The sequence below is a fragment of the Solea solea genome, chromosome 15, assembly GCF_958295425.1.
Source record: "Solea solea chromosome 15, fSolSol10.1, whole genome shotgun sequence".
Taxonomy (NCBI): domain Eukaryota; kingdom Metazoa; phylum Chordata; class Actinopteri; order Pleuronectiformes; family Soleidae; genus Solea; species Solea solea.
In genome coordinates this window covers 13,541,052-13,556,528 of record NC_081148.1, presented here as the reverse complement: position 1 = coordinate 13,556,528, position 15,477 = coordinate 13,541,052, and the positions used below count along the sequence as shown (strand labels likewise).

The 15,477-nt window shown below is 45.2% G+C and overlaps 1 protein-coding gene across 2 annotated transcripts in view; it reads left to right on the top strand.

Moving 5' to 3' along the window:
• The first annotated feature begins 2,969 nt into the window (after positions 1 to 2,969).
• Positions 2,970 to 15,477, top strand: part of fgfr2 (fibroblast growth factor receptor 2) — a 49,522-nt gene continuing 37,014 nt past the window's right edge. Inside the window, exons 1-4 of one of the 2 annotated variants that reach the window (XM_058652282.1) lie at positions 2,970 to 3,630; positions 5,451 to 5,706; positions 12,817 to 13,074; positions 13,291 to 13,365. In XM_058652282.1, the coding sequence (XP_058508265.1) occupies positions 5,526 to 5,706; positions 12,817 to 13,074; positions 13,291 to 13,365 (514 nt within the window). In that variant the 5' untranslated portion in view covers positions 2,970 to 3,630; positions 5,451 to 5,525. The remainder of the gene's footprint in view (positions 3,631 to 5,450; positions 5,707 to 12,816; positions 13,075 to 13,290; positions 13,366 to 15,477) is intronic. The other variant, XM_058652281.1, reaches the window with a different exon arrangement.

Below are 15,477 nucleotides of genomic sequence, written 5' to 3'. Positions count from 1 at the left end.
ATTAGACCCCTAGGCGTGCATCTACTTCTTATTTCTCCATAAAGTCCCCCCACCCCCTACCACACACACACACAGCACCACGCATTTGTTTCATATTTTGCGCAGGATATGACTCACCTACGTTTGATGTTTTAATTATATAGTGTCAGTGATATATTGGGAGAAAAGGGGTAAAAGTCTCTTGGCATGGTGACGTTACAATAACATCTCGCTGCCATTCATGCTTAACCGCAGCACCCTCAAGGAAGAAAAGGGAGAACAAGTCTGTTTTGTGCTCAGTGATTCTTAACAGTGAATAACTTAGTTAGACTTTTGCAGCATTTAGAGGGATAGCGGGAGGGAGGGGGGGGGGGGGGGGGGGGGCTTTGCAGTTGTGGCCCAGTCCACTGTAGAGAGTGGATTGTCTTTGTGCCTCTGCAGTAAGAAAAAAAGTGCCATATAACAGTTCATTGACTCCAGGAGAGGCGTACACTGCAACCACTGCTTATAGTCACACTCGTACACTGATGGGATTAGTTGTGATGACGGCTTAAAATAGCCTCGTCCGTGTTCCTGATTCATCCCCATCTGACCTGTGTTTGGACCAATTAAAGTCCTTGTTAATACAAATCCTAACATTTGAATATCACATACTTTTCTGTCCGTGCGTGACAGTAAAACTCTTGTTCAACTCACGACCTACAGTAAGTCCCTCCTTGTTGAAACGGTGTCACATACTGGACCATCATTAGGTTCCAAACAAAACACCTTTGACTTGCAGTGAAAACAACCATCGCCTGTTAAACTTTGAACAGTAAAACACATTAGAAGGGGCCACTTTAATATGAGTCAATTATTATTTGCTCCGTGAACAAAGACAGAACAGCTCACTGGTGATTAGCTCAGTTCAACTGTGTCTTGGATTTGCATAACAGCAGGAGGTTTGTTTTAATGGCAGCAGAGAGGCTCAAACGTCACTCACACTTTCAATCGTCATCACACTAATACTGAAGAGGAAAACTTTCACTACGCCGTCTCCTCCTGATGATCCCTATCAACAATAATGAGGACTCGCCGTGTTCATCTGTGGCGATGAAGACCTATGCTTGTCACCTTCCCTTCCTCACTCTCGTCGCTCATTCCAAACATGGTGGTTGCTGGTGGAAGGAAGGATGAAGGAAGTGTGGAAGACGAAAGAAAAGACTGGAGATGAAGAGAGACAATGACAGGTTGACAGATACCACAGTGTGGGGGCATTGAGTCCACAGAGTTCTCAGTCAAAGGCCCATGAGACTCCGCTCAGTGAAGTTTCTTTCACTGCTCAGATGCCCGAGCAGTTGAAAATAAATTGGGCAATTGTAAATAGATTTAGAAAAGAGAGGGAGCAACAGCGGGGGGTCATTTGTGCCACTCTCGAAAAAATGAGTCAAACCCTTCCTCGTCACCCTCTCGCGCTCTCTTTATTTCTAGCCAACCTGTCAGCTCCACTGTTATCTGATGGCTTCACTGGTGGAGGCAGAGATGGGAGAGACGAGGAAAAACAGAAGGAGAAACCCTCCATTCACAGGTCAAACCCTTGCCTCAGAAAAAAAAAAAAAAAGATCTTGTTAGTGTCTCTTTTCAAAATGAATGGAAGCTTTTTCCAGGAAAAAAAAAAAAAGGACTCAGGCAATGGAACTGGAGATCAGAGTCTTGCCTGCGTCTCCTTCTGAACACTTGAACGCCTGAACCAATGTAGGAGACAGCTTGAAGCAGTGGGGGATAAGCTGCAGGAGGCCCGGCTTCAGTCTCCCTCTGGATAGCAGATCTGTTCTCCCTTTTCTTTTTCTTTTACAAAAGTTCCCATATCTGCAACATTGCACAATCACATTTTGTTTAAATCTTGAGTCCTTTATTGTCTGTTTTTTTGTTTTTGTTTTTGTTGCTCCCCTGCCTTTATTCTCTTCCCCCAGGTTCCATGACTTTTTTTCATGACTATGTTTGGATGAAGTCCACACTAAAAGAATGATCATTCCAAACCTCAGTCAGTGCAATCAAAGTTAGAAGTTATATATATTTAAGGTATTAAACATGAAAACATTGTATGTGTGTGGGCTATTAATGACAACACGACAGCCGTTTCATTTTGCAACTGGTTAAGCCATGTTAGGTATTTAAATGCGCACTTAAATCGTTATAATATAGTACATCTTGTTTTTGATGACAGAGAGCCTTTACAGACATGTTGCTTGTATTATTTTCCTTTCATATATTGCATTTTATCTTCTCTCAACGACAAACCCATAACAGTAAATCTAGTCTTCATTGTTCATTTTAGAAAATAACACTTATTAAGCAATTATAGTTCATTATAGTTACTATAGTTAAATGACAGATACGATCAGTGCATTTCACTGCATATATCTGGAATGTAACACATTTAGAGGTGGTTTGTTATATGAAACAAGCTCTTTTTTGTTGTTGTTACTCATAAGCAAACATACAGTTTTTAAATGCATAACATCTACCCTGAAATTTACAAATATTTAAAATTATTACTCATATTCCTACCTGATTTCTTACCTGCGTGGCATGGTCTGAATGCTGAGGCTGTGATTTTCTCTCTGATTTGTGAATTGTGATTCCATTCCACCTTTTTGAAAAGGAGTTTGAAAGACAACAGAACGTGTATGATTGCAAAAGTCTATGCATTTTAACGCTTTTGTGTTCATTTGTTTAGATTGTGTTTCCATAGAACTGGATATTTGACTTTGTATGACTTTTATATATGGATATATGATATATGACTTGAAAATGTATCCTCCACCACACTGTGTAAAGGTTTGTCCATCCGCACATGCCATCCCTCGGACACGAGAGGGCGCTGTTACTGCTGTCGGACAGAGCTGGGGGCCCACGCAGGTTTGACTTGAGTGGATGTGAAGGCAGCGCGCAGGAGGCAGGACACGCAGCTCCAGCGCTCAGTTTTGCAGGAAGCAGCTCGAGTTACACTGGGGGAACTCGGGGAGGTGGGATGACACCCACTGGAGTGAAGGAGGAGGGAAGTGTGTGGAGACGTAAGGAGGAGAAAAAAAAGCGAGTAAACCTGACAAAGCGTCTGAGAAACAGTGCGAGAACCGTCGGCGGAAGAAGAGAGCGAGACACACGGTAGACGCACTTTCCAGCTGAGGAACGCACATTGATGGATTCTACTTGGTTTTTGGCATCGGACTAAACTATCCTCGTGTACAGTTGACGTCTTGCTCTCCCTCATCAGTCGCTACAAACTTTCTTTGTAGTTGTCAAGTGCGCTGCTCGGGAAAACGGGGCATGTTTTGCGCCCTGGAAGAAACTTGGTGACGGGGAGGAAAGTTTCGGGGGGCGACAGCGGTATGGTTTTTCCGAGCTGTTTCGAAGGATAACGTGTGCGAACCCGGATTTCTTCGCTTGGCACTTGGACTACACTGCCTCTCCGGTTTGGAATAAGCCCTAATCTCTGAGTCGATGCCGGTTGGTTGTGGATTAGAAAGAAGGGAACGGCAGCGCCTCGCAGATTGTTTTTTGGTGCGTTGTGGAGTTGGAGACATTCCTCCTTCAGGATTCAGCTCATGCTCTCTCCTCCCTTATCTGTGCATGTCAAAACAGAAAGCTTTACGATTTTAGTCCTCCCTGGTAAGCAGCGTTTGCTCTTTCTCTTTGTATGATAAAGCTCAGCTGGGGGAAAAGTTTAGAACTTCCTCACGCCACACATATTTCGGCTGTCATGACACACAAAGGGTTTGCACTTGCATTCATTTAGTTCATATAGTTCTTTATGAAATGATTCATCCACTATATATATATATTTTTTTTAATACACAGCACATCAAACCTGAAAGCATTGTGCGTAATTGCATCCCGCATTAATCTGAATAAGTCAACTCAAACACGTCCTTGTTTGTTTTACTCACACAGCACCTTGCCCCATCACTTTAGCACCCATTAACAAGTGTCCTGGTTATTTATTACTTTGCTTAATTTTCTACATTGCATTTATGGAGCCAATTATCCCGTGACCGCAGTTGTTTTTTCACTGCTTGGTGCCGGAGCCCTAAATCACCCGAGCTGCTCCAAATGAGCCCCCATTGTGGAAAAAGCCAACTGATTTGAATTTCAATGGGAATGAAATCAGTGCCAAAAAAAAAAGAAATAATGTCATTCAAAGGCCGCGTTTAAATGAAGGCAGTGGTCATGTATGGAGCAAAGTCCCTCGTGTGTCCAAATGTCATGGTTGACCGAGCACATGAACACTTTATTTTAACTTTAATACGTTTTTTTTCCTCGTCTTGTTTGTTTTACTTTGGCGTTGATCTGGTTTGATACCAGCTGCATTTTTATTATTATTATTATTAAGCTCCAGACATCACTTACTTTGCAATGATGCGGAGGTTTCTGGGTAAATGTGCTGTCCTCTCGTGCTGCTGCAGGACAGCAGAACACTGGAGCCCAGAGTCTGAATCGTGATTTTCAATTCATTAACGATTCATAATGTCTCGCGCTGTCACGATGCACTAAAGTAAAAACCCGGTGCCTTTGTAGACAAAAATCTCCTCGAATCAGCTCCGTCGTCTCGTGCGCGTCAATCGTCCGTGTCCCCGCGTGGGTGAGTGAATGTCGGCATTTGCATGTTTTCAGGTTCGCTGTCTACAAGTGAAATTACACGTAAAAACCAATCGATATGTCCTGCTGGGGCGCAGAGACGCGTGACTGGTCCAAACCTCCAGAGGTTTACGCGCAGATGTCTGTCTGTCTGTCTCTGTGTGTGTGTCTGTGTGACTGACACAGTGTGTGTGTGTGGTTGTGTGTCCCAATATTGCGAAACTGCATTTTAATTAAAGCCTTGCTTGTCTGAAAATAAAGCCACGAACACGTAGCGAACATGAATAGATCGCTGCAGCGCGGGCAACAGGTTTTGGTGCATCTGTTGCATCGTGAATAAAACAAACACAAAAAAAAAACATGTCCAAGTGAAGGAAACTGGTGCAACTCTGACTGATCTGCTGTCTGTAGTCTGTACTGTGTCCATCCGTCAACAATAGGTTTTATTATTCATTTGTTTGGAGGAAAAAAAAACCAGAAAATAATTACATAAAAGTCTCAGAGATATAGAATTTCTCTTAATTTGTTTATATAAACATAACTCAGTGCCTAAAATGACAGGTGAAAGGTAAAAGGAGATGCACTGCGGTCGTGTGCTGTGCGTGGGGCTGTCTCACAGCATCGGTATGTCTGTGGCATGGCTTGTTTGACAGCATTTTGAAACCCTCTGCGTCTCTGTTGCCTTCTACTGATTCATTTCCCAGTTTCACTCTGTCAAAATGAAAGTAAGCGCCACAGTGGTGCAGGGGGGGGGGGAAATAAAAAAAAAGGTTGATTATTTCACACTGATGCATTTAACATTTCTCTCCTCTTCTGTCACCCCTCCCTCATCTTGTCTCCCCCCGTCCTCACAGCCCAGGTGATCGGGTGAATTCCAGTGGGTGACAGGCCGACCCGGCTGCAGTTGATGGTTGGGCGGACTCCCTCAGATGGGATCAGTGTCCAGGGGGAGGTGGAGAAGAGGAGTATGGGGAGCGCTAGCCCCCACTAACAGGATGGCCTCGTGGGCCTGGCTGCTGGCCGCGGTCCTGCTGTCCCTGTTGACGGTCAGTGTGGCCCGGCCGCCCCTCACCGCCACCAAGGAGGAGGAGGCGACTCTGGAACCTGAAGGTGAGCAGCAGGGGGACGGGAAGAGGGTGGAGATGTGTGTGGGGGGGGGGGGGGGGTTAGCCATTTGTTGGGTTTGTTTTTAGCAAGCAGGTGTAAGTCTGTCAAGCTTGTGACCTGAACCCCCCCCTGAGTACCCCCTCTGGGTAAATGAATATTTAGGTTTTGACAGTTTCATTTGAGGACATTAGGAACAACAAAACAATATAATACATTCTCTATAAGCGGAGGTTTGCACCATGACACTATTACATACAAACGAGTTTCTGACAAATCTATCTGAGAAAACAGGATTTCAGTCTTCACCTCTGTCTTTTTAAACATCACTAACAATCCAGTCAGAGACGAGAAAAAATAGATGAACAGAAGGGTAACGTCTAACCCTGGCATGACTACGAAACGTGTGATTCACACCTTTTTGTGTGTGTGTGTGTGTGTGTGTATGTTTTTGTTTCGGATGTCTGTGGTACTTGAGTGTTAGAGGCAGGTTTGTGACCCTTGTGTGTGGAAAGGCCAAGGGAGAGCTGTGAAGCAGGGTGGGACGTTGTTTACATTACCATCCCTCTAATAATGCCCCGTTTGCCTTGAAAGACACACAAAGAGAGAGCGAGAGAAAAAATAGGATTCAGATTTTTGCTTTGTTTCTAGTTACAGCCTCTGCTCCATTATTTCCAAAGTTTATGATTCAAAGTTTTAGTTAAGTTTTTAATCCGCCTTTTACTTATTCTTTTTCGAGGCTTCTCCATTTTCTGTCTCCAGTCTTGGAGTCTGTAGACGAGCTAATTAGAGTTGTTGTGATGGATGGTAACTCACATTCCAAAGCCTTTTGTTCACAGGCTTTAATCAGCATACTAATTGTAAGTTAGGGCAACAGCAGGGCATCACTTTTTAAGCCACCTCCCCTCCTTCTTCTGTTTCTACACACACACACATACACACACTCTGTACCTTGTCTTGCCCTTTGACCCTAGAGGTCAGGTAACTTTGTAACCTACCTTGATGAGAGGCCGTCCGAGATGGGCTCTCCTCTTCAGCTTATGTTTTTGTTGTGCTGTCTCAGACTGCTTGGCTCCAAGCTGATGTGTCCAGAGCCCCGTGTGGGTCCAACAGCTATGTAGAGGACACACAAAGTTTTACACAATCCTCCAGGAACGTTCTAAGAGGATTTGCGCATATTTGACTTCTCCTTTGGATGGAGAGATTACATGGTGCTGGGCAGCAGTGAAGTCATGTGACTGGGGATTGAGTGGCTAGACCCAAAAGGGTCACCTGATGAGAGATCAACAGGTCAAAGAGGATCTGGTCTGCTTCTGTCTTCTGTTTCCCTGCTGCACATGTCAACCCTAGATTTCATTTTTTATACTGCAACTGTGTGTGTGTGACTGAACTTGTGTCCATACTCTTCAGTTTACTGCCGTTGTCACCTGTAGGGCATATATGTCAGGGAGACAACATGGCTGGACCCGCCCTCTCTGTCCAAATAACACCCCCTACAGAGATGTTAAGGATTTTCAGGCCTGTCTGCCCTGCAGCATGTGTCACACTGTTGCCGACGTGTGGGTGTAGTAATTGCTGGAGATTAATCAGCTTGCATATCAATGTTGTCTCTATAGAGCCTACGCCTGCACCCCTTGGTGGCTCCTGCTAGTATGTTTACCTGTGGCTGCTGTAATAGAAGAAGTAGAGCAAGTGCGCGAGTGAAGGCCTCCACAACAGACCTATTGTTGTTGCTGTACCCACTGCAGTATCTATGGGAGTGTTTACCTTGTCTGAGCGCTCACCATTTGCACAGTAATTAAAATACTATGACTGAGTTGAATAACAATCACAGCGCGGGAGCTGTGTGTGTGTGTGTGTGTGTGCGTGTGTGTGTGTGTGTAACATTTTCTGCCCTGTGGTCTGTTGTGGCCCCTCTTTGCATATAATGTGGAATAAATGTGGCACCAGACACACTGGAGTGCAGGCTGAACGTGAGTGCAGCCAACAAAAGTCAGCTCGTGGTTTGGCTGCACTTTACTGTTCTCCTTGCCAAATTCTGCTCTTCAAAAAGAAAAAAAAAAAAAAAAAAAAAAAAGCAGCCCTGATCAGCATACACTTCAAAAACAGTTAAGTAAATAAAGGCTACATTATGTGTCAAGGATGAGTCTTTCATGCTCAGACAGACACATGGAAAGGAGAGATGTTTGCCAGCAGAAGGCTTTTTATTTCCTTGGCACTGTAGGACTTTAATTGCTCTCTTGGCATCGCTGTGCAGCATGTCTATGTTAAGTCTTCACCAGCACGCTGTATCTTCCCTAATGAGATGCTTAATTACCTCACGATACACAGTACCAACAGTCACGAGGACTGTACGCGACTCATTCAAGTCGCGTTTGTCAGTATACCGACGGTGAAGGTGTCACAAGGCGCTGCAGGCGTACTATCTTGCTATAACACTGTGATACAGTATCTGCACAGTAGGAGCACAGCTGTAAAAGTGTAAAAGTGTCAGCTAATGGCATGGTGTGTGTGTGTGTGTGTGTGTGTGTGTGTGAGAGACTGCAATGATGGCAATGGAACTGAACTCCAAGTAAATGTAGTGTGTCGGCTGGTGGTTGGGGCCAGGGGGGTAGCTGGTCTGAATATATGGCCTTCACACAATGACTTTTATTAGCCTGTCGTTTGCTGGTGTTAATCTTGAAAGTTCAAGTGTGCCTGTTTGTGTGTGTGTGTGTGTGTGTGTGTGTGTGTGTGTGTCTGCAGCACTGTCTCACAACCTGTCTGATAAGAGGACGGGAAGAGCTGCTGCCTGTGCCAGCTTGTGCCTCCGGTCTCAGTGGACAGCAGCAGTCCGGTGTATACAGACTAGGAATTGAATAAGTCTGCTGTGACAAACGTGCAGGATGATCTAGTGGACGGGAGGAAACACGTGGGATAAAACAATGTTTTGGCAACAAGGCTCTTGGTGCTTCTGCTTTCCTAGTTAAACTATTATGAAAAAGGAGTTTCAGTAAATCCTTAGTTTTGTTACCATGTTTGCTTACTGTACTGTATTATTACCTTGCTTAGGTTGATGGACCTGAATGATTTCCCGCATCAGCTTCTTTCTGTGCAATCGTAGTTATCAGCTGAAAAGTAATCAATAATTGTTCCATCTTCTGCAGTTATTTTGTTTCTCTTTGAGGTTTTGAGATTTTGCTAAATGTCCATAAAAGGTTCTCGATACTCAGTTTTGATGCCGGTTGTAGATTATGATCTGAGGTTGTTTCAAAACCCACAGTTTAAATAATTGATTAGTAATCAATAATGGGAACAATCTATAGTGGCAGCCTTTGTGTTTACATGGATCTAAATTTAGATTTTAAGATGAATCTCCACCAGCACAGAGTAAAGTTTAACATTGAGGGTCACTCACTCACAACAGAGTTTTTTTTGAAGATAAGGATACCCAAAGGTCGGGTGGGGTTCAGAGAATGCCTGAATGAGGGGTGAAGGGCTGGACATACCGGAGCGGCCGTTGCCATGGACAGCAGCAGGAGCCAGTTCATGGAGCTGCTCCTTTGTCCCCCCTCCGAAAAAAAAAACTAAGGAGGGATTTAAATGTGAAAGGACATTAGAAAAGAGGGAGAGACAAAACAGGGGAGAAAAGTCCTGGGATGTGGCTCCATGAGAAGAACACAGAGGAAAGAAAAGAGGCATAAAGAAGGGATAAGAGGGGCAACAGAGATGGTGTGATCTAGCTGTGTGTGTGTGTTTATTTGTGTGCGTGCGTGCTTGTTTTTGTTGCCGCTTTAGGATCTTTTCTGGTGTAAAAACACCAATTTTTTTTCCTCATGAGAACCAAAAACCGGTCCTAATGAGGCAGAACCTTATTGCCGAGGCTCTGGTTAAAGTTAGGATGAAAATTGTGGTGAAGTTACGCTTAGGGTTTGGTTTTTACTGTCTCGGGGGAAGGCAGTCATTACATTTAAAAGTCCAATGATCGGAATGCTACAAGGAGGAGGTGGCAGCACATGCACATGCTGAATATGCTTCACTGTACAAGTAAAAACAAAATGTAAAAAAAACTGCAAATGGAAATGGACAGACAGACAGACAGACAGAGAGACAGACAGGCGTAGAGGAGACATGGTGGGAATTACTTGCTGCAGACTCTCAGGTTGCGAGACTAATTATTGCCAGGCAAGACTGCGCGAACCAGAATGGAGAGGTAGTGAGGAGTGGACGGCCTGATAGACACTTGTAATAGCTGTCAGAGTAAAAGACGTAGAGACTGAGATGGTTTTTGAAATGGAGATGTGCTTCAGGAGAAGAGAGTCAGAATGATAGCGATGATGAAGGAGGTCGGACACATGAGAGGGAAAGCTGTTTGATTGATATTGGGCAAGTGTGGGTGTGGGTGTGTGTGGGTGTGTGTGTGTGAGTGAGAGATCTACAGGCTCACACTCCCTCCTGTGGGGCCGGGAGATATAACTTTGTAGAGATTAAAAATCTGCAGTGAAGTGTTTCAGCTTCTCATCTCAGACCACTTCCCTGGACTGTTGTAAACTGTGTGTGTGTGTGTGTGTGTGCATGTGCAGTAATACATGCTTTTATTAAGGTGTGACCGTGTAACTGCATTTTCTCAGTATGCCTGTGTGATCACGGGACACAGGTTCCCATGAACAATTGGGCATGTCAACAGGTTTGGTAAGGGTCAGGGTCAGGTCAGCGGGGTCAGCAGGGCGGGGGTGGGGAGATGTGCGAAGGGGGAAGAAGGGGGCAAAGCAGAAGGGGAGGTGAAGGAGGGAAATGAAGGAGCAGCAGGGGGAAGCTGACTTGATGGAGAAGGACAGATGGACACAGCAGAGATAAGAAAATGATGAAGGCAGAAGTGACACATGCATGCTTTCTTTAATCAGATGCACCATTTGGAGTTTTTTTCTTCCTTTCCTTTGTAGTAGTTTTCCCGTCTTAGTTTTCCTCACCTTCCATCTCTTCCACTTCCTCAGACCGTCTTGTAGTCTGTGAGTATTATCTTTCTATGAAGTTCTTCAGTTTCCCTCTTTTTTTCTTCCATGTGCTGACAGATAGTGCAGTCGGTGTGTGCGTGTGTGTGTGTGCGTGCGTATGTACATTCCAGGTGTTTTGTTGCTGTGCCTACCTCATTCAGAGGCCCCTGCGTTGAAGTTGTCTATACCTGTTAAGATTCCTAGTAGACTCTACCTACACTGCCTCATATGTTCTGTTGGTTTCGACATCTTTTGGTCTCTAAAATCCTCAATAAACAAGAAAGGAAAAGGCGGATCCAGTAATAATAATATCAAAAGGCCTCCGGTGTGGAAAACCACGTCGTAAAAAGGTACCGGACACAGCTCCCATCCATCAGCATAAGGGCTCCACCCCTTATCAGACCACACACTCAGTCCTGGGTGGTGAGGGAGGGGTTAATCATTTCTGGATTGAGGGGAAAAGAGAGAGGAAAAAAAGACAATACAGGAACTGTACCTGTGTATCCTCTTGCCCAGGGGGAATGTTTAGAGGCTTGCGCACATGCCTTGAATGCTGGTTTGTGAGGGAATGACTTTCCCTTCTTGCTGAAGTGTGTATGTGTGTGTGTGTGTGTGTGTGTGTGTGTGTGTGTGTGTGTGTACTCTCTACATGTTACATCCATACACAGAGCAGCAGCATATAATCAGGGTGGAATCATTGAAAAGGTATGAAAGTGAGGTACAGGAAAGGCCTCTGTAATTACACCTATCACTTCACCACTTTTCCACTGTCGCACATTTTCCTCCTCAAATCCCACTCTTTTGTTTACCCATTTTCTTAAGTTACCTCAAAAGTAAACACATGCACACACACACACGGTCTGTGTACTGCAGGACAGAGAGAAACTTTGTTCATTTCTTTTTGCGTATGGTTGCAAGGATTTATGAGATTTAAACTATTTCCCTTTTGAGAGTGGATGTACACATTAGTTTAATGCATGGATTGTGTGTGTGTGTGTGTGTGTGAGAGAGAGAAAGAGTGTGTTTAAATATGTGCCTCAGGCTAACTGGAATTAGGTTTTGGTATATATTGTAGAGAGCAACTTGTATTTCAGGCAGGTTTTCTCCTCCTTTTACTCAACATCCGGTCGCAGTCTAGAGTTTGTTTGTTTACCGATAAAATCCAACCTGAGTCTCTGCTATTGACTCTCAGATTTACCTTTTGTACGTTGTTGCACACTCGGCCCATTCTTTCCGCGGTGTTGTACAAGCTAGAGAACGAGGTGTACACGCATGCACTCCCAGGCTGACTTGGATTGTCTCCCAGAAGTGGAAGGTTTTATGCGCTTTGGAGTCTCGCAGAATCTCTCGCTCGCTGCCTTGGCCAGCAGATCTTGAGCTGGGGTTGTAGATCCTCCATGGCCATGTTTTGAAAGAAAATGCAGAAGGGAGAGATGGAAAACAGAAGAGTCAGGCTACAGCCAGGTCAAGGTTTTCGAAGCTTAGGCGCCGAGTCAAAACCGGAGAAAGGCTAAAGAAGAAATAGAAAGAGCGCCCCCTCCTCCCCCTTCCCCTGCCTGACAAGTGCTTCCGTCCTGGACCTTTCTGGCTGCTTTCCTTTCTGATGGACAGACACACTGAATTTCATTCCCTTTTTTTGTACTGCTCCTAATCACTCACACACACTGGCTGCTTGGCATCTTTGTAAAAAGGTAGGGGTGGTAGTGTGTGGTCGTCAGTGCATCTCGCAAAGCATTGATTGTCTTTTTTTTCTACATGTGCTGCTTTGGCCGTGACTGCATGCTCTGAATCTATAAGCACCAATCACACTGCACATTTCATAGCAAAACGGTGGTATTTTCCAATAGCCCCATTTCAAATAACTGACTGGAGTTTGTGGTAACATTTTGGTGTGACATTTAAAAAATAAATAAAAATGGGCCTTCTCTTTTCTGTATTGCTCCCTCTGTATAAGTTGATATAATTGCATCCATTGGGGGTTGTGTGGTGTTTTTGTTTCTTACACTATTATGGCTTGTTTCTTCCTCTCCCACTTCTCTTTCCTCTTCCTGTGCACCCTCTTCCTCCTCCTCCTCCAATCCGACCTTTCCCTTCTCTCCCCCTGACTTCCACTCCCTCACCCCCCACTCCATTCGCTCTGCAGACGCATCGAACAAATACCAAATTTCTAAGCCCACGGTGTGCTCAGTGCACCCAGGGGAGGTGCTGAAGCTGAGCTGCCCTCTGCCAGCGACGGGGACCATCACCTGGACCAAAGATGGCAGCTCTCTGGGCACCAACAACCGCACGGTGATAGAGCAGGAGGTGCTGCAGATTCGTGATGCCACGCCTAAGGATTCGGGCCTGTACGCCTGCACCAGCGTTGGCAAAGACACGGTCTGCTTCATAGTGAATGTCACAGGTGAGTCAGGGATCAGGCAGGAGAGACGAGCTCAGGGCGGGACAGGGAGTTTGGAGATGTGGAATTATCCAGGTTGTGGCCACGGCACGGATGTGATCAGGGATACACATCCTGACTAACAGTAGCACACGTCTGCATGCAATACTGTATGTGTGTGTGTGTGTGGGGGGGGGGGGGGTGCAGAAGGGTGGCAGTAACCGTGGTTACTCTGTGCAGATGCCATCTCGTCGGGGGATGATGAGGACGATACAGAGCGATCAGAGGACGCTGGGGCAGACGGTGAGCAGTTAAGTAAGTACAGAAGAATTGGAGGGATGAATGAGCTAAATGTCATCACTAAGTCCCAAAAATCTGCACATTTGGGTGTAAAGAAGCCTTTGTGCCTGCGCTTCTTATGTTGTGATAGTTTACACATTTTTGACATAGCAATAAAAAGTTCTTGTTCTTGGTTCCTGCTAAAAAAACAGAGTGTAATGCTTATAGTCAAACTCACACAAAGACTTAATCCCGAAAGCAAAATTCTGTGTGTTTATGATCAATGCAGCTGCACCTACATCTTTGCTATTCTACACCTTAGCAATCATTTCCAGGCCTATGCTGTGAGACTGTGAGAGGGGTGTGTGTTGTATAGTATGTGAGTGTGTGTGTGTGTGTGTGTGTGTCTCTAAAGCTCCAGGGAATACAGAGATTCCTGACATTCCTGCTGCCAGTGTCTCTCAGGTAGTCAGGCTCCTTGGAGCCAACCAGCCGTCCAGTCAGCTGGGCCCATCCATTTTGAAAGACACCCATCTGGACCTAGTTACCCACCCGATGGGCTTGTGTATAATAGCATCCCTGTGTGTGTGCGTGTGTGTGTTTGTGAGAAAGAGAAAGTTTGTCTGTTGAGATGTGGTGTGTGCGTGCGTGTGTGTGTGTGATTATGTAGCCACGTGCACACGTGCGTGCATGCACAAACACATGCATTCAAAAAAAAGGGCTGAAGTTAAGATGAGGGCTTCCACATCTTGTTAAAATTCTCCACACACATTTCGTCTCACCCCGAGTCCTCCTCCTCCATTTTTGGGCTGACTGTAATTACCTGAAATCCATTAAATATAGGGGGGGGGGGCTTGGAAAGTGGAAAAAAATGGGGGGAAAGGGAAAGGATCCAGCCATTTGGTGGTAATAAGATGTTTGAAAACAAAGGGAAAGCTGTTCTGGCAGTACAATATATCACTGTGTGTTTCTGGAGATTCAAAATTCAAAATTATTATTAAAAGAAAGGGGACAACAGAAGAGGAGAGGCAACAGAGGCAGAAGGAGGGGGTTTGTTGGATCAACACCAGCACTACTCTGAGCATGGCGTGGAGCCTTGGCCTCAGGCCGAGGACTGGAGTAGGGAAGGAGGGTGCATGTAGGCGTGGGAGGGAATGAGAGCGGAGACTGTGGGGAGTACTTTTATATTGGTGGCTTTTTTTTCCTCTGGAGCGCTCAGAATGGGCTGGGCATCAGGCCATGGTGAAACAGAGGATTTTGATTTGACTTTGTGTAGAAGAAGGAACAACATAAACGGGTGAAATCCAGGGTGTTTGTCCATCGTCAGCAGTGGGTGGTGTTATTGCAGGAGACATGGAAGAGCCTCTCCAGGAATCTGTGAGGGGAAGGGTGAGGGTGGGCAGGTGGAGGGAGATACTGCTGATGTAATGATGACGATCCACTTGCAGCTTTGCTGTCTGTGTTTACTCCTGTTGTAGGAAGTCTGTCCTGTTGATTCATTATTGTGAACATTGTCCTTCAATCAGAAAAATGTCATTTATTAAAAGCAGGGGCTTTTAATACACGTGTTAAAGGGGACATATTATGCAAAATCAACTTTTTAACCATTTTAATACTGATATTTGGGACTCTGGGGGCCCTACCAGTCGCCAAAGTGTGGAAAAACAATACTCAGTCATGTTTTCGTGGTTCCGCTTAGTGTAAGTATAGGCGATAAATCGCTCGATGTTGAATTCCCTGCGCTTATGACGTCAGCATGCGCATTTCACCGCGAATGTTACCGCCCCACCAGTACGTTTACTTCGCAAGCTCCACCTTAGCTCCACCTTGTCCCTGCCAGAGTGCAGGCGAGGGAGGAAGAGCGGTATTATGTCAACGTGGCGGGACAAGTGTGCTGTTGGTGGCTGCACAGTGGAGCACAGTGTTTTACAGAGGATTTTATATATGAAGCTAATGTGCCGGATAAAGTCAGCAATCGTGTGTTCGTGTGTTCGCACCACTTCACATCAGACTGCGGCCAGCGGTTGCCGTATTTAGTCAGGGGACGTATTTCACCGACGTACAAACACACAACTTGTTAAGAAAAGATCACATAGAGCTCATAACTGACCATTCTGACACGTCCTAATTAAACATATTTGTTCAGTA